Below are 27,035 nucleotides of genomic sequence, written 5' to 3'. Positions count from 1 at the left end.
GATAAAAAAAGACCCCATCTGACCCTGCCTGCCCTTCCCCCTGGCTCCACTGCCAAAACAGGAGTAAGAGACGGCTCCAGTGTGGGTGCTGGCACGGCCAGGCAGGTCGGTGGGGGCACACGTCCAGGGAGGAGGAAGGGCTGGCAGCCTGGGCGGGGGCTGAAGGACGAGGAAAGCCCAGAGGCTCTGGCAGCGGAAGGAAGAGCGGGCCCCTCTTGCCATCCTGCACCAGCCAAGGACGCGCGTTCCAGTTTTGATCAGGTTTGCTCCTTCACCCCTGGGCAAGGCCTCTGGGTCANGGGGGGGGGGGGGGGGGGGGGGGGCTGGGCCAGGGCAGGGGGCGCCATGAAGGAGTTGCCTAGCAGAAGAGCTTGAGGAAGCAGTTCTGACAGTAAGGCTTGTCGTTCTGCTCCTTGAAGGTGCCCTTGTTGAGCTGCTTGAGACAGAAGGCACAGACGAAGTGCTCCGGGTGGAACTTCTTGGCCATGGCGGTGATGCAGCGGCCCGTGATGGGCTTCTGGCAGCCAGAGCACAGTGAGCCTCGTCGCTCGTGGTAGTGCACCTCACAGTAGGGCTGCCCATCGTGCTCAAAGAAGCTGCCGTTAACGAAGGGCGTGAAGCACTCCTGCCAGGCAGAAGAGGGGGGTGGGGCAGAGGAAAGGGGGCTCAGGTCCGGGCACAGTGGCAGAGACATCTGCCACTGGCATGGGCGGAAGTCAGTCAAGGTCAAGACTCCCCCTTGCTGAGCATTTCCTCTGTGCCAGGTGCTGCACTAAACGCTTACTGGATTCTTCCAACAGAGGAGGCAACCGAGGCCTAGAGTTGAGTGACGTGCTTAAGGTCATGCATCTACTAAGTTTCATGGATTCAAACATAGGTCTGACTTGACTCCTGGGCAGGTGGCTGTAACACTGTGCCCAGAAACCTACCTGCATACTTGGGTGTCAAAGGCACTGAGAAGTCCTGCAATGAGCAGTGTTTTCCAAACCTATCTGGTCTGAGAGCCCTTGCTGGATCCCTAACCTCTATGGACTCCCATTACCTCCAGAACGCACTTTGGAGACCATGTCCCAATATTTCCGCTGAGGCTGCTAAATGCATGATCTCATTTCATTCTCACGTGCCGAACATGACCAGTGCCAGGGCCGCCCACCACACAGGACAAGGCTTGGGGACATGTCTACCTTACTCCTCTTGGTTTTTCCCAGCCTCGGTATGAGTCCTGGCCCAGGACCCACTGAACTCGGGAACTGTACCCCATACCTGCTACCCCTTTAATAACTCCCCAGTTAGATCCAGAGAGCATAACGGAGGGTGGGGGGTGGACTTCTCTCCCCACTGCCCACTCCCTGCTCCCTCCAGACGAGCAGGCCAGCGGGCTCTTACCCGGCACACAAAGCACTCAGGATGCCAGAGGGTGTTGAGGGCCGAGATGTAGTTCTCCAGGATGGCCCGGGCACAGCCGCCACACTTGGGCGCGAACATGTCAAAGTAATCCTTCCGGCAGTAGGCCTTGCCGTCTTTCTCATGGAACCCTGAGGAGCCGGGGTTTGAGGGGCAGAGTCAGGGCCGGTCCAAAGGAGGACCCACCCTGACTCTCACATCAGCGAAGTCTCTGCGCCTGCCTCCCCAGTGCTGGCGGGTGTGGTGGGGCAAAGGGAGGGGCAGCGAGGCAGCCTGCCCGCTGTACCTTCGGGACCAAAGAAGGCTCCGCACTGGGCGCAGAAGAAGTGCTCGGGGTGCCACGTCCGGTCAAGGGCTGTCACCACTTTCTGTGAAAGCAAATCATGGGCCCAGAGCCCGGTTGCCAACCCACTAGACAGATCCCGCAGTGGAGACTCACAGGCGTCCGTCCTGGCCACCCCCAGCCTGCCCAGAGGCCAAGTCTCTCCTCACTGTGCCTGGATTACTACCAGGAATTCCAATTCACTGGGGGATGTGATATGCCTGACACACTCTTTCTCCTGAATATTCACATGGGGTTAAGGCCACAGGTTCTCTTATGACCCGCATTTCATAGGAAGCAGTCTCAGAGAGGCCGAGCATTTCCCCAAACATCACAGAGCAGGAGAGTGAGGGACCCAGCACTCCACTCCATTTATCGGGGCAGGGCTCTCAGTCCCTGGAAGCTTCCCCAGAAGGGAATCAGGGAGGGGAGGTGGAAGGAAGGTAGAGGGGCCCTGAATCCAGCCTGCGTCTGAATCCCAGTCCCACTGTTTCCTGGCTGTGTGAGCCAGAGTGACCTCTCTGAGCATCAGGTGGCACGAGCTATAGCGAAGACGAAATGTGCCAGTGCAGCTGCCCTCCCGCCATGCCACAGGGACTCACATCCAGGATGGGACCATTGCAGTAGTAGCAGCGCGGAGAGAAGAGGTTGTGATAGTCCTTTTCACAGTAGGGCTGCCCGTCCCGCTCAAAGAAGTTCCGGGATCCGATCTCCTCTTGGCAGTGGGTGCAGACAAAGTGCTCCGGGTGCCACGTCTTTCCCATGGCGGTCACGACCTGAGGAAGGAGGCACCACATGGCTCAGGGCCCTGGTCTGCTAAGGAGCACCCTCATCCCCCACCCCCACCCCAGAAGCACAGACCTGACCACCTGCGGCTCCCTCCCCTGCTCCAGCCCCACCTTCCTCACCTGCCCCGCAATGGGCTTCTTGCAGGCCCCGCAGACCCCTTTGGCAACCGTGGCCACCCCCAGTTTGTTCAGGTCGGACTGCAGGCTCCCCAGCATGCTATCCAGCTGGCTCCCGGGCTTTGGGGGTCCCCCAGGGGGAGAGCTGCTCCCCGTCCTTCCCTGGGCCATGAACTGTGGAGACAGGGAAAGAGGAGGTCAGGACTTCTGGGCTTGGGGACGATGTCTGCAGCACCGCGGCACCGGGGCATTTCTCCCTCCTGGACAGATGGGCTGAGAGAGGCAAGCAGGGCCACCCCTTCCAGGGCCTCCAGAGCCCAGAGGGTGGGAGTGGCATCCACAAGAGGTCCTGGTGGTCACAGGGGCTCAAGGCACCCTGCCAGCCTGACCAAGGTCCAGAAAACGGGCAAGCAGGACCCTAGGCCCCCAGCCTCAGCACTGACCCCTCCCTCGTCCTGCCCTTCGGGACTGCTCTGCCTGCCGTTCGGAGGCCAGCCGGCCGCCCAAGCTTCTCCATCCGCAATCTGTTCCAGGCCCTGGATCTTGGGTAGGGGAGGAAATGAGGACAAGAAAATTGTTTTTAATTAAGGAAGAAAGAAAAAGAGACCTTGGTATTGGACCATTTCCCAAAAGGAAGTCTAAGGAGATAAGAGATCCCGCCACCCCCTCCCCACTGGCAGTATCAAAATCAGGAGGAAAAGTCTAGAGAAGGATGGCCCAGGCAGAGGTGAAGAAGGGGAGAAAGGTGAGCCAGCTAAAGGCACAGACACAGGAAAGGAAGGTGACTGGGGCCAAGAGCAAAGAGGCCTTCCAGGTACTGGCCTGGGGGCTGGAGGCAGAGAAGGTTTGCTTCCCATTCTGGGAATGGCTTCCCCAAGAGGGGCCTGGGGTGGACCACAGGCATCAGGAAGGGGTGGGCAGAGAGAGGCCCCACTAGGGAGCAAGAGGGGAGCTGACATCAAAAGGCTGGGAGAGTAGATGGCAGGCTAAGAGAGGGTTCCGGGTCAAAGCGAGGTCTCAGGAAGGCCTGTGGTACGGTCCCGACTTGTGGGTGGCGGGGGGGTGGGGTGGGGAGAGGGGGCACAGGCGGCGCAGGGTGTGTGCGCACGCATGTGTGTGCATGCGCGCGTGAATGCGCGTACAGCTGTGGGTGTGCAGGGTGGGACACACCCTGGGCAGCAGGACGGGGACAGGGAGGCCTGCCTGCACTGGGGGGAAGAGCGGGTCCTCGTCGGTCTGGCAGCCCACCGACCTGCAAGTTTGGGGTGCAGGAGGGGGAGGGGTGGGGCCCTTCACGCCCTCCTCCTGCAGCCTTGCCACAGCACTGGAGTCCCCAGGGGAACCTCGTGCGACAGTGGAAGGCTGCAGGGAGGAGGGGGCGGGCAGCCTGGGTGGGGGAGAAGGGCTGCTGGCTGAGGAGTCTTTGCGCTGCTGGAGCAAAGGGAGAGAAGGAGGAGAAGCCAGAACAGAGAAGGTTCTTCTCAAGGGAACAGGGGAGCCGGGAGGGAAGACGACCTGGGAAGAAGAAAGGAGGGAGAGAGATGAAGCAGAGCAGAGAGGCGGGGTACAGCGCCACCCCAGGGCTCCCTTTGGGCCGTCCCATCCTGGCACCAAGCATGAGGCCAGCCTCACCAGGCCAACAGGGTGCAGGGCCCCTTCCCCCCACCCCCACACACACCACGTCTCCCCTCCAGTCACCCTGGGGGAAAAAATCGGGATGCCTACTGCCCTGACCCTGGCCCAGCCCTGGGCACCTCCTCGCTACCTTCTCTACAAGCTGCCCCCCAGCCCGCCTCCCTCGAGGCTGCACAGTGATGACGACGCCCTCGGTCAGCCAGTCCTCAGCAGAGGCCCCCGCTGCCCTCGCTGCCTCCTCTGCCTCCGGCTGGATGCCCAGCCGACCCTGCAGCTCTGCGATGAGCTGCTCCTGGGATGGGGTCCTGCTCAGGGTGGCGGGGTCCAGCCGGCGGCGAGGGGAGGGCTCCCGGGACATGGGGTGCGCGTGGCCCGTCTCCCGGCTCCTCCTGATCACAGAGCGGATCTGAGGGGGGAGGGGGAAGCCGTCACAGTCCCGCTCCGGGCTTAGCCTGATGCTGCTCAGTCCACACACAGGCACCGCGGGGGAGAGAGAGCAGGATGCCAGAAAAGAGCCAAGCCGAGGTGGGGTGGAGGCAGGGGGCAGAGCAGACCCTCCACCCAGCGCTCACCTCCAAACTGGCAATGACCTTGGGCAAGACACTTCACTTCCAGGGGCCTCAGCTTCTCTATCCTTGAAATGGGGTTAGAGTACTTTCTTGGCTGCCTTACAGGGTTATTACATTACTTGAAAGGATGTTAAGTGGACATTCTTGAAAACGCATAAGGCTTTTTTTTTTTATCTGAAATAGAAAAACGTGATCCTTCCAGTAAACCTTTCGTTTTTTCCTTACATCTATGATATCCTGCTGGTTTGTAGTGGTTTGGGCTGTTTTGTTCTTGCTTTACTTTGTTTTTGGAGAGGACATAAAAAATTTTAATCACCCAAGAAGCACATAAAAACAGTACAATTAGCCATGGCTTATTGAGCTCCACATGCTATGTTCTCAGCACTTTATAGACATTATCTCATTTAATCATCTGGACAAACTTGGGGGAAAACGGTCTATTATAACCCTTATTTTCTCTTTTTAAGTAGGCTCCACACACAACGTGGGGCCTGAACCCACGACCCCAAGATCAAGAGTCACATGCTCTGATTGAGCCTGGGATGTGTCCTACTATTACCCCCATTTTAAAGATGAGAAAACTGAGGCTGGGGGGGGTTGCCCAAGGTCACACGGGGTAGCAAGTCCTGGAAGCGCGGGTTGTACTCAGTACTATCTGGTTCCAAAGCCCATGCTTTTAACCATTTTGCACACATCACATCAGGTCAGGAGGAGCCCCTCTAAAGGAAAAGCCTCAGACAAGCAAGAGGCGGACTGTCGCGGAGAGAAGTTCCAGGGCCCAGTGAATTCCACTGCTGACTCCTGGCCATAGGGGTCACAGGCCACGCGATCTTCGGACATGCTGCCCAAGCAGACATGCAGAGCAGGAGGCTCCATGCGATTAGGCAGGAGGGGCCCACGCTCGGCCGAGGACCATGCCTAGCGGCGGTGCGAGCTCGCGCCTGCCTGGCCTGAGGTGGAAATCCTCTCAGGGGCGCTGGGCGTGGCCACGACCAAGGCACCCTGCGGAAGCTCCGGCCGCTCCCTCCTGACAGCAGCTTCGGTGACGCCCTCTGGCCGCCTGGGGGCCTCGGGTCCCTCGGTCGGCCTGGCCAGGCTCCCCCTCACGAGTGTCTGTCCGCCTAAAGGCTCCTCGTCAGCTGGGGCCGGGCAGCTGCTCTCCCGCTCCCCTGGCTCTGGCTCTGCCCTCTGCTCCTGGGGTCCACATTCCTCGGTGAGACTCCAGGTATCTGGGAAGAGGGCCTGACGGTCCACGGCCACGGCTGCTGGCTCAGCTACTTCCTGGAAGCTGCGTGTGGCTCCGTGGGGCATCTCAGGCCTGAGCGCCTCCAAAGCCCATGGCAGCTCCCGAGTGGCGACCCCGGCTTCCTCTGGGTACAAAGGGTTGACCAACAGCCCGTGGGGGCCTCCAGCCTCCTGGGGACCTGCACGCCCAGCCTGGCTGGGTAGCATGTGGCAGCAGGGAGCCCCAGGAAGCTCACTTCTAAGATTTGGTAGATCTCTCCCAACCTGGGTCTGGCGCTCTCCACCAAATGGTCCCAGAGGCCCCTCCCCAGAGGAAGACCCTGAGTTGGGAGTAGCAGGGGTCACCCGGAGGCCAGCCAAGTCAAGCCAGCTGGGAGCCACAGGAGGTAGAAGGCCCTGTCCATCATCAGTGTCCTCAGAGCAAGGGACCTCCTGGCTGGGACCGTGGCCTCCAGAGGAGGGTTTGGCGGTGGACGGCAGGAATACAGAGGGCCCAGGAGGAGGAGGAGAGGGAGAAGGTATGTGGGGTGGGGATGGAGCTGGTTTGGGCAGCAGCTCTGGGGAGCTCAAGGCCACAGAAGAGGAGCTGGTCTGGAGGAGGACAAACACAAAAGGCAGAAGAGAGAGGAGAGAGAGATGGAAGAGGTGAGGGGAGGCGCTCACTGCAAGGGGTGGGCTTGGACTGAGGGCTCTGAGAGCCACCATCAACACTGACCTAGACCAGACCAAGGTGGCTATGAAGGTGAAGCATGAGCACTGGCCTGACTGAGAAAAAGACCCCAGACCCCAAAAAGGTCTTCCTGGGCTCCCATTGAAGCCATGCCTGTGGGTCCAACCCAGTCCCAGTAGGTACAAGGAGAAAAGGCTACAGAGAAGTGGCCCCTGGGAGACAGGTGGCCAGGGAGGTCAGCCCAAGCACCGATTCGAGAAAGAGTCAGCCACAGGCCCAACATGGCTGTCGCTCCTAGGCAACCCTAGCCTTCCCATGCCCCGCAAGCCCTCGTTTTCAGGGCACAGCTAGAACCAGTGCAGCTCAGGTGGGATGCCATGACCCTGGCTGTCTCAGAAAGCAAAAACAGCCTATAGGGCAGGAGGCCAGGGCTCCCCAAGGCCAACACCGTCAGAGTCTGACGGGGGCTACTCACCACTCAGAACCGTGAGGGTCACAAGCCCAGGGAGCTCCCATCCCCCACCGTGAATCCCCAGCTGGAGTGACTCTCAGAGGTACCCTCAGGGCCAAGAGCACTCAGACTGCTTGCTCCCCTTCTCAGATTCCCTATATCACGCCCCAAAGATCTCAGGCAGACCCACGTGGAAGGACGAAGTCAGCAACTGTTGGAGATCAGTCAATATCAATCCCCACTGAGGCACTGCATCTTCTAAATAAAACATCTCGAGTCTGGAAGGCTCGGGAGCCCAGGATGGGAGGGGGAGGGAGGTCTCGTGCAGGACCACCCAGTAGCCTGATGGGTTAGGGCTCCCACAGACAGAACCTGTGGGGACTCAGAGGCCTGGGGAAGGTTGGGGAGAAGGAGGGAGGGAGGCTGGTAGCTGGAAGCCTATGGATTCAGGAGCCAGAGGCAGAAAGAAAAAGGACCCGTTGAGGACAGCTAGCCAGCGTGGGAGACGGGACTCCAGGGCAAATGACCTCTCAGGCACAGGATCCCAGTCCCACATGGCCCATCAGAGAATGCCCTCCCCCACCAAGAGCAGCCATCAACACAGAGCCCTTTGTCCCAGACTCCTGATCCCCTTGCCTGGGTGGCTGGGAGCTGGGAGCAACCCTCGAGGAAGGAATGTCCCTGCAAAATGCTTCTCTGCCTTCACAGTCCCCAGGAAGCCCGGCCTGCCCCCCCCCCCCCCCCCCCGCATCCTGGCAAGGCCAGAGCACTGCAGGGTCCCCAGCTCAAGGCTAGGCACCCAAGCGCTGAGGGGCTGAGTTCCAGCTGCTCACACCGAGGTACAGGAGGAGGAGAATGAGGGGGCAGGGAAGCGGAGGGGTCTCAGGGCACCTTGAAATCCGACAGCGAGGCCATCAGCTCGTCCAGCTCCCTGGTGGCAGAGGAGGCTGACATGCGGGTCTGCTGCTGGCTGGAGGTGACTCTCTGAGGGCTGCTCATCTCGCCCTGGTTCACAGTGATGGCAGGGCTGCAGGGCAGGCACAGCATCAGCGGGGACCCGGAGTCGGCTCTGTGCTCCCCCAGAGGGACACTCTCCTCTTCAGGGTGTCGACATCTCAGCTCTCCCACTGTGGTCCTCCCACCCCTGACTCCAAAGAAGCCCGTCAGCTCCCAATCTCTCCCCCAGGGGCCAGAGCAGAGGTGAGCTGTCGGCACGGGAGAGGGGAGGGCAGCTCAGACGGCACCGTTCTCAGGAAGACACGTCCCAGCCCGACCTCAAGCTTGCCTGTTAAACAAGCCCAAGGCACCCTGCGTATCCCCCACGACACGGATGTACACGTGACCCTGTACATTTAGTAATTACCACATGTATCACGTGCTATGAGCTAGAAGCATTCCAAACACTCGACGTGTATCACTGGGTCTCATCCCACTGAGGTAGGTGGTCTTATCACCATTATCCTATATCCCTTTAGCCCATTTTATAGACTGGAAAACTAAGGCTTGAGAGACAATCCTTAGGCAAGGTCAGAGCCAAGGTGTGAACCTTTATAGTGTGGCTCCAAAGCCTGTGCAGACAGCTGCTAAGCTCTGGACGCCCTTGGCACGCACGACGTCATCTTTTCTGATGGGCAGTGGCTCATGGGAGGCAGGAGGGTGTCCCTGTGACTCCACTAAACCCCCCAGTGCTGGGTACAGGGCCCGGGCAAACACAGACACTCGCAGAGGGAACGGGTGACAATGCAGCTAAGTGGACAGAACCCGGGGCGTAGGCACTGGCTGGGTGAGACTGTCCCTGCCCGGGACAGCCCGGGGATACTCACACTGGGCTGGGCACGGAGCTCTCCAATTCATCCAAGAGACTCTCCACACTGGGCCGCACATCCTCCAGGCCCCGGCCCCCATTCCGCTTGGGCTTCTCTTTGGTCAGGGGCCCAGCTGTGCCCCCCAGTGGGCTGTTATTCTCCGGAATGCCATAGTGGGGACTCAGAGCCCCAGGCAGGGGTGGGCTGGAGTTGGCCTCATCTTGGAAGAGTGAGAGAGAAAGGCTGCTCGGCCCTGACCCCTCTGAGGATCCAGAGGCCAGCAGGTGGGTCTGGAGGGGGCGGGGGCGGGGGGCATCCAGGGATTCAGTCCTACCTGCAGGGAAGCCTGGGGGGTTATGCTGCACAGCGTTCAGTTCCAGCAGCAGGCGGTCAAGTTCAGAAAGGTTGCTGCCCAGGGAAGAGCTCATCACTGTGGGTGAAGGCTCAGCCGACTTCTGCTTGTTGGGGAAACTGAGAGGCAAAGGGGAGGTCACAGTGAGAGGCACCTTCCTCCCCCGCCCCCCACCCAGCTTTGGTGGCCTCCAAATCTTCAAGAAGATAAGGCGGAGGGGGTAAGAGACTGGAGAGGGAGGAAGGGAAGAAATAAAGAGAGGGGAGGAAGGAAGTCTTGCCTCAGTTCCTCAAAGACACAGGGTGACGTGACAACCCAACCCTGCTGCTGCGTGGAGACGGCAGTGCTGAGGCCACCGGGCCAGTGCAGAGGCCCTGTGAGCTGGCCAGGAGCCTCGGGGCCTTCTGCGGGTTGTTGGAAGCCGGAGGGGAAAGGGACAGGGAGGCCGGGGGCAGTACCTGTACACGTGCTCTTCCTCACCAGCTCGGGGACATGGAGCGCCGCCGCCCTCCTGGGGGACGGAGGCACTGGAAGTTTTGGCACTGGAGCCGTACACAGGTGACGGGGACTGAGGCTGCAGGAAAGAGAATGCTCAGAGCCTCCCCCGAGGGAAGGAAAAGGAAGAGCCCGAGTCACTCCCAGGAGGTTCCTGCTCACAGGCAGTCTCACCAGGGAATTTCCACACTCGGGCCAGAAGACAGGTGATTAACACTTGGTCACTTGCCCCCTCACGTGGCATCTGGGAGACCCGGACATTTCCTGGCCCCTCTCCCTATCCCCCGATCCCATTCTTCCCCTGGTTTCCTACTGCCCCGAAGCCTCTGATCCCTGTCTTCCCAGCCCCTGCCCCCACCTTACCTGCTGGTGGGTGAATCGGGAGGCACTGGGCTGCCACTGGTCTAAGGGGTCAAGGATCGTGCCATTGAGGGCCTCACTGGATGGGGGTGGAGGGACAGGGGGCGGCACGGCAATCTCCTGGTATGTGTGGTTTCCAGTTGGGTATGAGTAGGGGGTCTCCTCGGACAAGAACACGGGCCGTTTGGAGATGTGGGAGGTGGTAGACTCCAAGTCTGCCAGCAGCGCGTCTGTCGAGAGAGCACGCAGAGAGCCTGTAGGAGCCAGGGATCCTGGAACGCACTGTCCAGTGGCAGTGCTTTCCTGCCTGCTGCACCAGAGAGTTAATGACTTCTGAGCACCTGCCCCACCCTTGGGAGAAATAACCAGCCTCGGGGCAGGAAGCTGTCAGCCCAGACCAGCATGGCTAAGAACCAGCTTCCAAAACTGACCTCTCCCCCCCAGCCCAGGACTGAAGGTGCCACGGAGGCTCCTTGGGCTGCCCTGGGGGCTCTCCTACCTCTGGCAGTCAGGCACCTGCGTTCCCTGCCGGCAGGGCTGTGCAGCTGGCTGGCTGGAAGTCAGAAATGCCTGCCTGGCACTCCTCTGACTCCACAGGGCAAGGCGGGGAGAATGGGCGGAAGGGGCCACACGTCACGGGGAGGGGCCCAGGCAGTGCCAGGTCCCACTTAAATTCCAGGAGCTTAGGCTTTCTCGGTGTGCAACCCCCAACTTGACTAGAGCAGTCCCTGGGGGTGGGGGAGTGGTACCTGCCTTTCTGGCTAGGTAGAAGCAAAACCCCAGACTCCAAGCTCCTCCTGAGGCTTCTGGGCAAGGCTCTGGGCTACTGGGGTGAGGTACATGGGGAGGTGGGGGCTGGTTGAGGCTGGTGCAGGGTTCCCCACCCCCCCAGCCAAGCAGGGGGCAAGACTGCTCTGTAGGCTGTTTCTGCGGAAGCCTGGCAAGCAGCCTGGCCCCAGAGGCTCCAGGGCCCCACTACTCTGCTTTTAACAGCAGCAAGGGAGCCGAATGGAGTGCAAGCTTCCATTACTCTGGCACTGGGCAGCCAACAGGGGGGCCCCAGATCTCCCCAATCTCCAGACAAGGGAATAGCTGGAGGGGCAGGAGGAGGAACTGTGGAAAACCCCCCAACGTCAATCCTCCCCTCCTGGGACCCTCAACAGCCCCACAGCCCAGACAGAGAGCCTGGCCCCAACACCACACCCTCATTCCTCCCATGTTCAAGGTCTTGCTCACTCTCACCTCCCTGCTGACCTGCTGAGGGTCAGGAACGAAGCTCAGTCCCTGTAGCCCTCAGGATATTACATATCAGAAAGCAATGGCTGTACCCACTGCCATTTACTAGTAACAGGCACTGTGCTAGGCACTGTGTGTAAATGGTCTCTCCGTAAATCCTAATCCTGGATAAAGCTGGAATTCTGATCCTCCCTTTGCAGATGGGAAAGGGGGCTTCAAGAGGTGATGGGACCTGCCCAGATAACAAAGCCAGTGACAGACAGGACTGTCTGGCTCTTCAGAAGCCCCAAGCCCCAAAAGTCTGGCCTGCAACACTCTGCTGTGACCACGACATGATGCCAAGTTTGAACAGCACAACTTCCGGAAAGTCGGTGCCCAGGATCAGAGAGCTACCAGCCCACTCTTCCTTATGGCTCTGTCCCTAATCCCACCCCAGCTCAGCAGAGGGAAGCAAAGGGGGCCCAAACCTTCCCCCAGCCACCTGCCCTGTTCTCCCATCCCCAAGGTTGCCCACACCTATCCCCGGCGCCTACCCAGCTGGTTAGAGGGGGAGCTCGTCGCAAGGCCCGGGGCCCTGGGGCCAGTAGCTCAGCACTAGGGTCTCCCGACTTCTGAGGAAGGTCAGTTCCTGCAGCCCCCTCCCACTCCAGATCCTCTAGAAGAGGTCTGGCTTCATGCGTCTACCAAACCAGAACTAGAAACAGTCAGTGTGCACCTAGGTAGTGACAGAAAAGGAACCAGCATCTGGGTCCATCCCAGTGGCCTCTGCATAGCCGCACTTGCTGCCTTGGCTTCACGCAGCAGCCCCATTTCCTCTGGGCCCAAACCCCAGCTGGAAACCCCCACGGGGCTCCCCAGAGCAGGCAACAAGTGCAATCCCAGCAAGACGAAGAGGAGCAGCAGCCAGGCGTGGCCACCCACCACACGCCAGGAGCTTCACCTGTGTTTCTTCCCTTCCTCCTCACAGCAACACGAGCACGGAGGGGGAAAGTGAGGTTCAGAGAAGCACAGTCACGTCCCCATGCTGCTGAAGCCAGTTGCCATGACACAGCAGGGATCCGCGCTTGGGTCTCTGAGGCTCCAAACACTCAGTAGCAGACAAAGGGTTAAGCCATCCCATTAGACCCTCCTAGTGAGGGCCTCCACTGCCCTCTGCCTTGAATATCCTAGCCCCCCAAGTCATGAGTTGACTCTAAGTCTGGTTTATGATTTCACTTGGTTGTTTTTTTTTTTTTTTTTTTAAGTTTATTTACTTATTTTAAGAGAGACAAAGACAGAGATGAGTCGGGGAGGGGCAGAGACAGAGTGGGAGACAGGATCAGAAGTGGGCTCTGTACTGCCAGCAGCGAGCCCTATGTGGGGCTTGAACTCACAAACCGGGATATCATGACCTGGGCCAAAGTCAGACACGTAACCCACTGAGCCACCCAGGCGCCCCTTGCGTGGCTCTTTTGAAACTGATACATCTGTTAGTCAAAAGGAGCAGCCCTGAGGGACTGAAACAAAAGATACAAGAGTTCCAAGTCCTAGCTCCTCTACCTACTACCCACGGCCAAACAGCAAATCCCTTCACTGCCCTGAGCCAGCCTCAGTTGTTTGGCAAGCATAATTCCTACCTCACAGCCTTGCTAACAGACGCTACACTACATGGGAAGCTACAACCATCAGATCTTATGTGTTTTGTGAAATTCTGAAAAACATCTTCCTCCAAGGAGATCAGGGTAGGATGCAAAGTACTGACCTCTCCTACATCTTCTATGGGTAGAATCTGGGCAAAGCATGACAGGGACAATCTTAAAGAGAAAAGCAAAGTGACAAAGTAACATTCAGAGTGAAACCTGTGGGTGCCAAGGAGAAAGCACATCAAACTTGTGCCTATCTGAGAGAGAGAGCACAAGCGCAAGCCAGCAAGCCACGGGGCCTCTGGCGTAGCTTCCTTCTCGCTCTGCACCCCTAGTTCTTACTCAGTGACTGCACAGGACTTGGCATCCCTGTCCCCCCCACAGGCTCCCCCAAATGCCTCAAGGAAGGGAGCCAGGAATAGAGAAGGTGGCCAAGGAGGACTCTGACCTCTACTTTGGATTCCTATGGGTGCAGAAGACTGCTATGTCCCCATGGCCTGCAGAATGGTTACAGGCCAAAGTCTCCTTCCAAAGCTCAGCAAACTCCTCCCCTGCTTGAGTAAACAGAGGCGGCAGCAGGTGGACTGCTCAAGGGAGTCCACTTGCAAGCACCCCATGGGTGGGTCCCCCAGTTTTCAGCTACAGCTACTGCCTCTCAATACCTGAGGGCCAGGCTTAGAGTCCTTCTACTCAGACCCCAAAGGAGGTGTCAGAGAAAATGGTGCCCACTGGAACACCCTCCCCGCTCCCAGTGTTTGTAGAATCATTCCAGATACACAGAAGCAGAATCTGAAGCAGTGGGGGCTCCCTCATCCAGGCTAAGGAGGCTTCAAACTCCCTCAGCATTTCTCCACTAACAAGATTTCTTGAGTCCACGCCTGAGAACTCCTGGACAAGTCAGAGCCACTAGGACCACCCAAGCCACCCTGCGGAAGGAAGCTCTCCCTGAGGCTTCCCATTCCTTTTCTGGAAGAAACGGCCCTACATTCTACAGGCTTTTTGCCTCTCTGGGCCAGCTGATGCTTGTCCTGGCACTTCCATCTAATGTGTGTGTCGGGGGAGGGGTTCTCGTCTCTCGGTAGGTGGGGAAAGGGATGGCTGGCTCAGTGCAGACTTCCAGCCAGCCCAGCGGGGGCAAAGGACACCCAGCTACGCCCTGGCGAGGAAGGGGTGCGGTCGGTCCTCTACTTTCCGCCAGAGGGCGCGATTGGCCCGTCAGCGTCCCGCCGCAGGCAGCAACCGAAGGTAAACTCGGCGCAACCACGGAATTTTCGAGCTGGGGAAGACCAGGGAGCCCCCGGTGACGGGCTCCCTGGGGAAGCTTCAATCCCGAGAAAGCTCGGCTGAGCTGGAAGGAAGGAGCAGCTATGGGAGGAGCATGAGGAGGCCTGGGTGCCAAACCCCTCACCCCTGCCTGGGAGCACACCATTTGAAGGCGCGACACAGGAGTGACACAGCCCCGCAGGGCCCTGGAGACCCACAGGGACGCACGCCCTCCACAGACGCAGCGCCAGTGGGCGCCGTGTTCCCACTCCACGGCTGCTCCTGGGCCCAAGCAGCGACTCAGATAGAAGCGCCTTTGGGTCCGGAGGCCGCTCGGGGACAGGCGGCCTGGGCGGCTGGGCACACCGGGGCCGTCTCGGCCCTTTCCGGAGGGCGGGATGTAATCCTCAGGCCCGGAGTGGGGAGGGGAGCCTCAGGGTCTGCAGCCCCGAGGGGGTTAAGGCGCAGGCGTCCCCGCTGGCTGCCCCGGGAGGGAGGGCATAGAGGGGCCGGTCCGCCCGCATTCCACGATGCAAGCTGCAGCTGCGCCCCTCACATTCGCAAACCAGCCAGGGACGCAGGGCAGGTGCAGCCCAGGTGCAGCCCCGGCCCACTTGGGGCTCCCCCTACCGCGGCTCTGGGCACCTGGGCTGACCCAATGACACATGATGCCCTATATAATAAGGTAAAGAGAATCAATGAACCCCTTCAACCTCCACTCCCAAAGAGGTATAAAAACAAGTTAGACTCTGGGGCGCCTGGGTGGCTCAGTTGGTTAAGCGTCGTACTTGGGCTCAGGTCATGGTCATGATCTCACGGTTCATGGGTTCGAGCCCAGCGTTGGGCTCTGTGCTGACAGCTAGCTCAGAGCCTGCAGTCTGTTTCAGATTCTGTGTCTCCCTCTCTTTGCTCATGCTCTCTCTCTCTTTCTCACTCTCTGAAATAAATAAAACATTAAAAAAAAAAAAAAAAAGCAAGTTAGACTCCTTCACAAGCCTGGCGACTTGAGTGTGTGATAAAGACTCCCAAGACCAGAGCTAGAGCTTGGACAGATGCCAAGAGATAAAGGTCTATCCACCAGAGTCCCTCAGTGTGGGTGCGGGAGGACCCAGAGCTATTCTATTCTCTCCTCCCAGGCTCCAAAGACACTGATGTTAGATCTTCCACAAGAGGACTCTGAGTCACCCAGACTCTGCTCAGTGGCCAAGCTGCTCAGCTGGGCTGCTTAAGGGGTCTTGTGCCTCAGTGTCCTGGTCTGTCTGATGGGAATTCTACCATTTTACAGGAGCAAGGATAACATGAGAAAATGGCTACAAGGTGCTTGCTTAGCACTGTCCTGGAGTAGAGCACACACCCAGTACATTGCCAAACTTAGAGGGCGCTGGCTCCCAGAGAGATGGTTAGCCCTGAAGGGGAGAAAGCACCTCCCCTTCCTATCCCACGCCCGAGGCAAAGGATGCTGCCATCCTGGATGAGGGTCAGGGGCACCACTCTGTGGAAAACAAAGTCACCCTGAAGAAGCGTCCCCACCACGTCCCCAAGGATGGGGCAAGTATATGTGGGGGTGTCACCCCTTCCCAGAGTTCCCAGGCTCCCCTAGCAGACTGGCCTGAATGCTGGGCCCCTCGCCACTCTCCCAGCACCGGCAGAGCTAGGCTGAACTAGAGGAGGTGGGGTCCTTTAGCCTGCAGGAGGACCCCGCCTCAAAATACAATGTATTCTTGAGGCCTGGCCTAGGAGAGCCCGCGGTAAGAACTCAGATCTTTTCAGGACTGCTCACCCGCCTTCTTTCCGCAGGCCTTAACTCAGCTTTCGTCACCCTGGGCGAGGGCTGGCACGGTCTCCTCGGGAGCTGACAAGCAGAAGGGAGGAGCAGCAGGCACCGGCCTGAGAGCTCCAGCACAGGGAGCAAGAGCTGCCATGGCACCAGGGCCGTCCCGGCAGCCCAGGGCCCTCTGTGCCTCCCTGCCATTTAATGGGAGATCAGGCTCTCGGAGAGACAGCACTGGCTCAGCAAGCTCTTTTCCCACTGTCTACCCTGCTGGGTTCAGAACTCAGGGCGAGGAAGGCTGCAGCCCCCCTGCTGACCCCCTGCTTGGGGCGGCTGGCCTCGAGTGTCAGAGAAGCCGCCCAGCCTCCCTGACACCCGCCCAGGCTCAGGGGCGCAAGCAGTGAGCGGGCTTGGCCCTTCCTAAGGAAGGAGCTATGTAAACAGCAGGAACAAGCTCCTCAGGGATGGTCTCATCTCAGCCCCTTTGAGGAGACTCTTCCAGATTAGGAAGGAGAGTAGGACAAGAAGGCGGGTCCCCCTTCCCCCAGCCCTGAGCACATGAGCAGTTAGAGCAGAGGTAATCTAATCCACAGCGGGGTACTTTTACGCGGTGAGTAACTCCCCAGGAATGGGGAGCTGGGTATATTTATCCTGATAACTGTCCTCCGAGGAAAGGCAGATCTGTGACCAGTGAGGGCCAATCCACAATTAGGCTAGATCTGCTCTGCTCCCATCAGGCCCAGGGACCCAGGACGTGGACACTGACTAGGCAGTCAATCTCCTGGAGAGGCCTTCCCTGCTAATGTGGGTTCTTGTCCACTTACTGTCTCCTCTCCAAGAACTAACCTCGGGAGAGCAGGGCCTGGTCTATCTCGTTTGAGGCCTATCCTGAGCAGGCAGAATGAGAGGGCCTATGAGGAAGACGAAAATGGGGAGGGACCAGTGAGCAGACACAATAACCAGGGCAGAGTAGGAACCAGGACACAAGGATTCCAGGCCCAGGGTGCTGGTCAGCAGGTCAGACTACCCACATGAGTCATCTTCTCTGTCTGTAAAATGGGCAGAACTCCAACTGTCCCCATTCCTGGGAACAAGCTCTAGGGAGAAGATGAAATAACTTCAGGTAAGACTGAAGCACCTGTGAGCTCTAGGGAGATTGTCTGAATCCAAGGCACTGCTATTATCTGAATCCCAGACAGGAACTGCTCTCCCTAAGGAGATGGATGAGAAACAATCAATACTGTAGTGTTACTTAAATATTTAATAGCCGTGCCTGGAGGTTATGAAGACTCAGCCACCATTCTCCTTAGCTGACTCATGCCTCACTCAACAGGAACTGCCATTTTACTCTCCCAGCCCTAACGGAAGTGTGGGCTGGGGGTGACACACAGGAAACCAGGGGAGAAGGCCGAAGTCTTCCAATCTGCTGCCGGGAAAGTTGGGAGGTGGCCCTCTGCATAAGGAATTTCTTCCCTGGGCTTCCCACATGCCAGAGGAGGGTGGTTTCCTGTCTGTGGAGGAGCCTGTCCTTGCAGGGGCTGAGACAACGTGAGTGTGCCGGCTGGGTCACCTTTACTGGGAGCCTGGCTAGCGCCCAAGGTCACAGAGCACAGGTAATCCGAGACTCGAGAGAATAAAGGCAGAAAGGCAATTCCAGAGGTCACACCGAGCTCCAAGCAGAAGCCCGAAGGTGCCAAGTCCCATCTGCACCAGGCACCCACATGCCCCCCACCCCCACCCCGATCAGGCCCTTGGCTGCTGCTGAGCCTTCCCCATGCAGTTGCAAATGGGAAGAGGTGCCCAGATTTACCCCGCACACCTCCCTGTGGGCACAGGGCAGGTCCAGGCTGGCCGGACGGCATCTCTTTTCTATTGTAAGTAATTCATCCCTCTGTCCAGGATCAGTAGGCCCCACCCTCCTCCAGAGGTCCCAGAACCACCATGGACACATTTCATTGGTCGGATTTCATGCACCTCTTCGGCTCATCCAGAGACTGCACTTTTTAAGGTGAAGCTCCAGCCCAACTTCAGGCGCATCCCTCGGTTCCTCCAACATGGATTTACATACAAAAAGAGCCTCAAACCTGGGAGACTCAGGTGCTGGAAATTTATCAGCTATTCCACACCCACTCCAACCCACTCCTGCAATCAGGCTCTTCTAGGGAAGCCCGTCTGTTTCTGCTGCAGGGTGGGGCTCCTCGATGGGCCTCTCTCTCAGCCCCGCTAATCACCAACAGAGGTTAGGAGGGGCTCAGAAGTGAGTCATCTGCCCTGCAGAGACCCGAGCAGAAAGTTCAAAAGTTTGCCTGTTCCAGGGATGAGCTGTAGTCTTCCCAATGTTTGTGGATTTCATAGCAGTCATTTATTTGCCAGTCAAGTTCTAATCAATAAACACAGCCCTGGGGCGCCTGGGTGGCTCAGTCAGTTAAGTGTCTCCTGATTTCAAATCAGGGCAGGATCTCACAGTTGCTGAGATGAAGCCCCACATTGGGCTCTGCGCTGACAGCACAGAGACTGCTTGGGATTAAATCTCTCCCTCCCTCTCTCTCTCTCTCTCAAAATAAATGAAAAAACAAAACCAAAAAAATGACAATTACACACACACACACACACACACACAGCCCAAGGTAGCCACAGAAGAGGCAGTGTTTCCTGATCTCGGGTAACTGGGCCATTTCCCTAGTTCAGCTCGCTCACACCTTTCAGGTTCTCTGACAGCAGCCATCAGACCTGCGGCCCTTCCTGACTCCCACGCTTCACAGCCGTGTTAATTGTTCTTTCCCGGGTCCTTCTCCCTTTACTGGCTTCCTTTCTTTGAGACCGCTTAGACCAGCATCCAAATCCACGCTCAGCCCCTTCTCAGCTTTGCCTGCAGCCCCCTGTCCAGGCCCCCCGACCCCCGGCTCTGACCCTTCCAGCCAACACCAGCAGTGTGAACTTCTTGGAACCCGTGTGTGTCGCCTTGCCCCCCAGACCACATGCCCTACATTTCTGGGAACTCCCTTCCTCCTCGCTAGATCCACAGCATGAGTACCCCCATAAGCCTTTCCTACAGTGAATGCATGGGTGCCAAGCAAGGAGTCAGAATGCTCGGCCGCAGGTGGCCCTCTCGGCCTGCGGGAGATAGGAAGCCCTGGGGTTGGCATTCTTGAGCTTCTCAGAATATGACCTCAACCTAGCCTTCACCCCGTCTTGGAGCACACTCACTGCAACCGGCCTCTCCAGACACTGGGCCCCGTCCTCCCTTTCCCCAGCCGTGAGCTTTTATTCACCACTTGCCCACCACCCCCACCATCTTCTACAAGGATATCCATACCCCCAGGGGACACATGGAGGCAGGGAGCACAGGAACCACCTCAGGATAAACACCTTCTGAGGATCAGATTTACTCAGGAGAAAGAAATTTAAACTGCCGCCTTGAAACGAGCTTGCTAGCAGCTCGCGGGAGCCAAATGCAAAATGCAAATGAATTGTAAGATAAGAACTGAGGCTTCAAAGAGACTCTTTGCATATGCACACGGGGACTTTGGTGAACAAGTTTTAAGCAGGACCACAAAGCCACCACTGTCCACACATAAAGCCACCCCTGTCCATACCACAAATTTGGCTGCTCTGGTGGCACTGAGAGTGGGGACAGTCACGTAGCTCTTTGTATACCCTCTGGCACCCCAGGCCGCAGGGCCTCCAAGCAGTGAGGCAGAAAGGGTTCCAGTCCACCAGCCTGGGGGGCAATTTACTAGATCATACTTGGCATTAGTTACTCAGAAAACTCCTAGGACACACGGTGAGTAGGTGAGTAATCAATGACAAAGCATGCAAAAGCCACCTAAGGGCTGGGGAAAAGCTCATCTGCCCTCCCACTGTGACACAGACGGACACTCAGGAAGTAAACCCGACATCTCCCTTAAGGATGGGAGGGGGGAGGTGGAGCCAGGGACGGTGGCCAGGAGTGCAGGGAGCTATGACAGGTCCGTCCCTAACTCAGGCCTCCTTGCTGATCAAACCACTGACCTCACCCCTCGGTGCCTCGTGCCTGGGGCTCATTCCAAGTCCTCCTCAGAGTTCATCGGCTGAGCCCAGAAGCCTCCCTAGCAAGGACAGAGGCAAGAGAGAAGCTGCAGGGCTCCTGCACCCCCCACCCCCACGCCTTCGGGGAAGTCACAGCTATGGGAGAGCCCTGTGGCTTTGAACCTGGAACAGTGACAACGGGAGCTGCCCCAGCTCCCGAGAAGCTCGACCTCCCAACTCCCAGAGGAGTAACCCCAGGACGGAGCGGCCTCTGCTCCTGCCACTGAGGCTCCAAGCCCAGCAGAGTGTCACACAGAAACCCCAAGATGGGGCCACAGGGCCAGAAAGAAACTCAGGCAGGGGGAGTGGGAGAGGAGTGATCCTAACTGAGCATCTATCAGGAGCCTGGCCTCACACCCCACCTTACAGATCAGGACAAAGCGGCTCAGAGATGTCCGATGGGTGCACTCTACCAGCAAGTGGCATCCCCAGGGAGGGCGGCTCTGCCTGACCACATTACTCATCCATGTTCTTTCCATGACACTCCACAGGGAGAGGAGCCACCCCTTCCTGTAGCCATCCCTTGTTCTGCCTGTCACCTCTCTCCTGAGTCTAAGGCGCAGTCTCTGGAGCCCCTGCAGCACCCGCGGGGGTGCTGCCCCACCGCTGCCTCCTCCAGGCCTCTTGCTCTGTCTGGGTCTCCCCTGTTCTCTGCTCCCCAAGCTCCACCCCTTCCCCCCTCCTCAGTCTTCAGCAGCACCCTGGGCTGCTGCTGAGCCCCTGGTGGTGGCAATCAGAGCTCCATAATCAAAGACTGGAGTGCTACAGTCTAGGCTAATGCGCTGCGGGTCAGACCCACCTGAGGGTTTCCCTCCTGTGCCATGCTGCCAGCTGCCAGATCTGAGTGGCATGACACAAGACCGGGCTGCCCGGAGCACTGACCTCTGACCTTACCACTAGGTAACCTTCTTCCCTGGACCAGAGGGAGGGGCCTGGGCCATTTGTTTGGGGGGCACAGACAGATCAGTGGCTCCTCAGCCCCCACCAGAAACAGGCAAAGGCAGCATGAGAACCATCAGGAGACAGAGAGCTGGTCTGGGCTCTGCTGAACTCACTAAACAGCCAACTGGGGGACGGACAGACAGCTGGCCTAGACTCTGCAACCCAGAGTCAACCTAGATCTTCCTTTAAGAGACAGCCACACATCTCACCCAGGCACTTACTCCTTCAAGCAAAAAAGTGGCAGCCTCCGGCCTCCTTCCTCTATAAATGGCATCCCCACCTACCCCCTGCTGGAGGGAAACACAAGCCAGGCCGGCACTGGTTCTCACACTGGTTCTCAGCTGTAAGGGGTGCCGCCACCGTCCTGGCCTAACACTCATACATGACGGACATTTGCACTGACTTGCTCTTAATTTTAGAAAATAAAATGAGGGGCGCCTGGGTGGCTCAGTCAGTTAAACATCCGACTTCAGCTCAGGTCATGATCTCACAGTTTGTGGGTTCGAGCCCCGCGTCGGGCTGTGTGCTGACAGCTCGGAGCCTGGAGCCTGCTTCGGATTCTGTGTCTCCCTCTCTCTCTGCCACTCCCCCGCTCGCACTCTGTCTCTCTCTCCAAATAAGAAACATTAAAATTTTTTTTTTTAAATTTAAATCTGAAATATTAAGAAAATAACTGAAGTGGTTCAAGATTACTCCATGACAAGGCTCCTGGGTGGCTCAGTCGGTTGAGTGCCCAACTTCAGCTCAGGTCATGACCTCACAGTTTGTGGAATTGAGCCCCACATTGGGCTCTGTGCTGACAGTGCAGAGCCTGCTTGGGATTCTCTCTCTCCCTCTCTGTGTCTCCCTGGCTCATGTTGTCTCTCTCTCAAAAATAAACGTTAAAAAAAAACAAAACAAAAAAGATTACTCCATGACTGACCATCCTCCCCATGTGTGTTCCCAACTGCTTTCTTGAGAGAAAGAGCTAGAAGTCCATGGAGCCCCTGGAGCACCCTTGGGAAGGAAGACAGGCAGCAAGTGATCCTTATCTGCCGGAAGTGTCACCAGTGGGGTTATATACTGGCAGAACAAAAGTTGGAACCACTCTCCGAGATACTCAAGAGCTCTGAGAAGAGAAAGCAGATAGGAGAGAGAGAGAGAAAGAGAGAGAGAGAGACAGGGCCAGTTGCCTCTGTCCCTCAGCTGACCTCCAAGGACACTTTCACTTCCCTAGAGGCATCATGCCACCCAGCCTTGGTCTTCTCGGTCTCTCAAATTTTGGAAGCCATCTGCTTCATTCTGGGCAAGACAAAGTTCTCCAGAGGCCATCTGGCAGCTCGTGTCACAAGTGACGGTCAACACATCCTAAGTACGGGGATGGATGGTCTGGAGAGGGCCCGTCACACCCACAGAGGCCCCCGAGTCTCATCTTAGTCCCTCCAGAGCTGCCCACACTTGTGGCAGGCCCTGGGGGGATGGTGTCACTAATCTACGAAAAGGGATGCCTCTGGCCATTGTCCTAAGGAGGGCAAGACGAACTTCTCTTAGAAGCCCAGATCCCTGCCAACTCTCCACATTAGGAAGTCAGCCTCGTCCTGGACAGGGAGGGAGCAGACGGAGGCCACAGTCCTCACGGCTTTGGCTGACCAGAGTCACACTGGGAAACCACAATAGAAAAGGAGGAGGAAAAGACAGACTTCCCAGAAACAAAAAAGGTCCAGAGAGACTTCTGGGCTGTCGGCCTTGCCGACAGGGCCCACATGTAAGGCCATGAAGGTGCAGAGGAGGACAGGGTGGGAACAGAACCAAAATAAGACCCTGTAGTCGGTCTGCAAGCCCACCAACCGCAGAGCTGTGGCAGCGACGAAGCAGACGCCAAGCCCCTTTGGCCCAGGGCTCGTGCAGGAGAGAGGGGCCCAGGGACCCTTGACTTGGCAAGGCTGGCCTCCCTCCGCCAGGCCCAGCTGGTTACACCAGGCGAGTGATGGGCAGGAGGGGAGTATCCACCTCAGTGCTGATTTGGATTTTATTGCAGGAGACACTCCGAGGCTCTGGGAATCCAACCAGAGCAGATGGCAACAGCAGGGCCCGGCCAGAATGCCCGAAAACACCACACAGGACGCCCCCGCTGTACACACATAAAATATTCCAAAGGTTTGCTTGGAAGCTGGATTTGAACCAGGGGAACATCTTCTGATAGAAACAACACTCCGAGGGGAAGATCTAGGTAACTGTCCAGGTAGACCATTTATATCACTCCACTGGGCGCGAGGGTCTGCAGTGCGGGCAGGGAATGCCTTCTGACCTGAGGGGCCAAAGGGAAGGCAGGGCCAGGGGCAGGTCAGCATGCGTCAGGAGCACGGAACCCCACTGCTCCTCCCTCACAGGGCCTGCACTGTGCCTGGCGGTGTGTGCCCTGCACACCCCTGGTCTAAACCTCCCAAGGATGGACTAGACAAGAAACACTGTGCTTCTGCACCCAAAGAACTGTCTGGAAAACCAGGGAGCCTCGTGGCTAACCTCACAAACTCTGATCTGAACAAGCCTGCCAGTGAGGGCTGCTGGCTCTCCTCCTATCTGCCTCTATGTCCAGAAAGGAAACGGTCACCAAGCAAGTGGGTGAGCCGATCTAACACCACCCGCGACTGGCCTCTGTCACACCACTGTTCTTCCTTTTCAACAGTCCCCGCCCACCCCACCCTGTCGTGCCCCAAACCGTGGAGCCTCTCTCCACCACGGGCACTGTCCCTTGGTTGGGGTGGGGGTTGCCTGACCCCATTCTATGTTCTTCCCCCACAGCTAGTTGAAGTAGGAAGAGACATGGGAGGAGGGAGGAGGTCAAATCTCACCGATTATGAACAATGACTTCAGTTTCTATGTGACAGGGACAAATTTTAAACCCCGGGCACAAAGGGTAGCTACCGCACTCTCCGCCTAGTGTCTAGCTCTTTTGTAGAAGAGCTCACGACACCCTTAGAGTCACAGGCAGCTCAGCATGGAGTGGCAGACAGCAAGAAGTGCCCATGGCCCCTTGAGCAGGGGAACAGGCACCCCAGGAGTGGCTGGGCCGAATTCCCGCCCATGAGCCCGGACTCTGGAGTGCACATTTCACAGTTTCTCACCTTTCCACACCTCCCTATCTTTTTGGTGAATTAGGCATCATAAATGGCTAAGGGTTGGCCCAGATAATCTTTCACGATCTCTTTCAGCAATGAACTCTGATTCTTTTCCTTCCAGGATGAGGGGGAAGGGAGGGGGTAAAAGGAAGCAACAGAGAATATAGCATAGGTCACCAGCCCAGGGCCTGCAGGCTGTCCCCCATTCCCCACATGAATGTGGTTGTACTTTTTTGCAATACGGCGTAGTGTGGGTTTCGCAGTTGAAGAACCTTGGCTCAGGTCTCAGCTCTGCCCCCTGATAGCACCGCACCTCTGTGAGCCCCATTCCCTTATCTGCAGAGCCAATACAACAACAACGGCCCCTAACATCATGCAGACTGTGCAGTTCCCTACCTCACTCAAGCCTTGTGGGGGGACAACTCGGATAAGGAACAGAAAGCATATCTGGGGGCGCCTAGGTGGCTCCGTCAGTTAAGCCTCTGACATTGGCTCAGGTCATGATCTCGCGGTTCATGAGTTGGAGCCTGGTGTCAGGCTGTGCTGACAGCTCAGAGCCTGGAGCTTGCCTCAAATCCTGTATCTCCCTTTCTCTCTGTGCCCCTTCCCTGCTCTTCTCTCTCTCAAAAATGAATAAACGTTAAAGAAAAAAAAAAGAGGGGCGTCTGGGTGGCTCAGCGGGTTAAGCATCCAACTTTGGCTCAGGTCATGATCTCACAGTCTGTGTGTTCGAGCCCCGCATCGGGCTCTGTGCTGACAGCTCACAGCCTGAAGCCTGCTTTGGATTCTGTGTCTCCCTCGCTCTCTGCCCCTCCCCCATTCACACTCTATCTCTATCTCAAAATTTATGTATATATATAAATGTGAAGAAAAAAAAAGCATAGCTGGCACATCACAAGCACAAAGTCCATACACATCATTCCTACCTGCCTCACCAGGTGACAGCAGGTGGCAGACGGGCTGAGCGGCTGTCCCACCCCCAAAGCTGACATCCCTGACTGCCCCACCTGAGCAGGTGTGGGCGAGCACCCTGCCCTACAAGCCATGAGCAACTGCAGACAAGGCGCTCTGAAAGACGTCAGGCGGGCAGCCCAATTCCACCACACGGCCCCCCAGATCCAGCTGTGAGTACACAAGGGACGATCGCTGGTCTCTGCCAATAGGAGATCACGCTTATGCAGGACCCAACCAAAACTGTGATCTCCCTCCCTGGCTTCAAAGCCGTCCCCGAGTTCAAAGACTTGCCAAGCGAGAACATCCGGAGCGCCCTGTATCAGGACACGGGGAGTTCAGTGCACAAAGCCAACAGGAGGAAGGGTACACACCACTGGTCCTTCCAGGGGTCGGGCGCAAAGTCCACCCTCCCCATCTCCCTACCATCTGCTCCCAATAACCCGAGCTCTGAGGAAGGAGGCTAGGGATGGGCCGGGGTAGTCCCTGCCACGATGCCCATCTAAGGGCTTTAACTTCTAGGTGGGCCAGGCAGCCGAGCCTTTGGAGCAGCACTGACACAGCCTGTCCTGGACTTCCTCCAGCGGCCCTGAGTGTCAGGCAGGACACGTGCTTGCCTGCGCAGGGCGGCCTGCACCGGGCCCCACAACCCCCCTCCTCTTGCTGACTCAGCTTAGCTCCCCGCCTGTGGGGCAAAGGGAGCCCTCATTCCCCCTTCCAGGGCAAGAGAGGTGGGGGAGCCCCCACAGCAAGGGAGCTTCACCTAACACCAAGGACTCACAGATGGCCCTCTGGGGGATGTGCAGACACCTGTGTTACACACAGAACGTCTTGTGCGCGTCCCCACAGCGTTACCCTAGGGACACAGCTCATAGTACTCATGGTCCAAAGGGGTTGGGGATCCACAGAGGTGAAACCACTGTGGGGAACAACGCCTGACAGTGGCCACTCCGTGCTTTCAACTCACTGTCAGGTCCTTTGAAGACAAGTCTGATCGCCTGGAGCTGAAGCAGCCTCATCTCTGCCTCAATCCCAGGTGACTGGAATTTCTGGAATGAGCCTTGCTGGGCACTGACCCATGCAGTGCACACACACTCCTCTCCAGCAAAGACGCCGCCATTCAGAAGGCACAAATGGGACGGGACAGCTCCACTTGGGTATCCAAGGCTAACCTTGAAAATGGGTGAGCTCTGCATAGCTGTCCCACCCGCCTCCTCCGCCCCTCCAGCCGTCTCCCTGGGTGCTCATTTCATCTTTACCAGCGGTGGCCCCAGTAAAGTCCATCAACAAGTACTATGCACGGGTGCCGTGCTGAGCACTGGGGAAACAAAGATACGGTGTCTTTCCCCAGCGGGCTAACTAGTGGAAGACCATCATGATCTGGGCATAGGGACAAGGAAGGAGGGGCTTTCCAGGCCCACGAAGGAGCAGAGGCAGACGTGAGAAACAGCCTGGCAGACAGAGGGGGCAGGAGCCCAGAGTACAAGCCCCAGCTTGGAGGATGAGGAGTCAGGGACCCAGGGCCTGGTGCGGAGTCTGGACTTAGAAGGGCAAGCCACACAAGGCTGTGGGCAGGGAACAGGGAAGGCAGGACCAGGCTTGCATTTTGGATCACTCAGGCAGTGTCTGCAGGAGAGCAGGGAAGGAGGGGGGCCTGACTGGAGGAACGCTCTAGATAAAACTAGGTAAAATCAACGGGACCTGGTAATTGAGTGGCTCGGGAGAAAGAGGGAGGAACAGAGGCCTCCCACGTTTGTTTCCTGTGGGAGGACGGAACATCCACCAGATGAGATTGCAAGACCGGAGGAGGAGCAGGAGGAAGCCGAGGAGGAGCACGGAAGGGTCAGCAACTGAGGACAGGCAGGACCCGG

At 57.7% G+C, this 27,035-nt stretch overlaps 1 protein-coding gene across 3 annotated transcripts; it reads right to left on the bottom strand.

The window, feature by feature from the left end:
• Positions 1 to 294: 294 nt before the first annotated feature.
• On the bottom strand, positions 295 to 17,982 carry PXN (paxillin). Of its 3 annotated transcripts, XM_077766013.1 has the most exons (14): positions 10,217 to 10,443; positions 9,817 to 9,932; positions 9,341 to 9,477; positions 9,025 to 9,226; positions 8,093 to 8,228; positions 5,781 to 6,671; positions 4,397 to 4,672; positions 3,835 to 4,146; positions 3,075 to 3,173; positions 2,635 to 2,805; positions 2,329 to 2,502; positions 1,691 to 1,772; positions 1,387 to 1,535; positions 295 to 625 (listed from the first exon to the last, which is right to left on the bottom strand). In XM_077766013.1, the coding sequence occupies exons 3-14, from the start codon at positions 9,432 to 9,434 to the stop codon at positions 359 to 361; spliced, it is 2,853 nt and encodes a 950-aa protein (XP_077622139.1). In that variant the 5' UTR covers positions 9,435 to 9,477; positions 9,817 to 9,932; positions 10,217 to 10,443; the 3' UTR covers positions 295 to 358. The 3 variants fall into 3 exon arrangements, with proteins under 3 accessions (XP_077622139.1, XP_077622137.1, XP_077622138.1); XM_077766011.1 differs by lacking the exons at positions 3,835 to 4,146; positions 4,397 to 4,672; positions 5,781 to 6,671 and adding an exon at positions 17,916 to 17,982; XM_077766012.1 differs by lacking the exons at positions 3,075 to 3,173; positions 3,835 to 4,146; positions 4,397 to 4,672; positions 5,781 to 6,671 and adding an exon at positions 17,916 to 17,982.
• Between the last annotated feature and the right edge of the window lie 9,053 nt (positions 17,983 to 27,035).

The sequence above is a fragment of the Crocuta crocuta genome, unplaced genomic scaffold, assembly GCF_008692635.1.
Source record: "Crocuta crocuta isolate KB4526 unplaced genomic scaffold, BGI_CrCroc_1.0 scaffold339, whole genome shotgun sequence".
NCBI lineage: Eukaryota > Metazoa > Chordata > Mammalia > Carnivora > Hyaenidae > Crocuta > Crocuta crocuta.
Note: the sequence above shows the minus strand (reverse complement) of the source record. Positions and strands in the feature narration are given on the sequence as shown.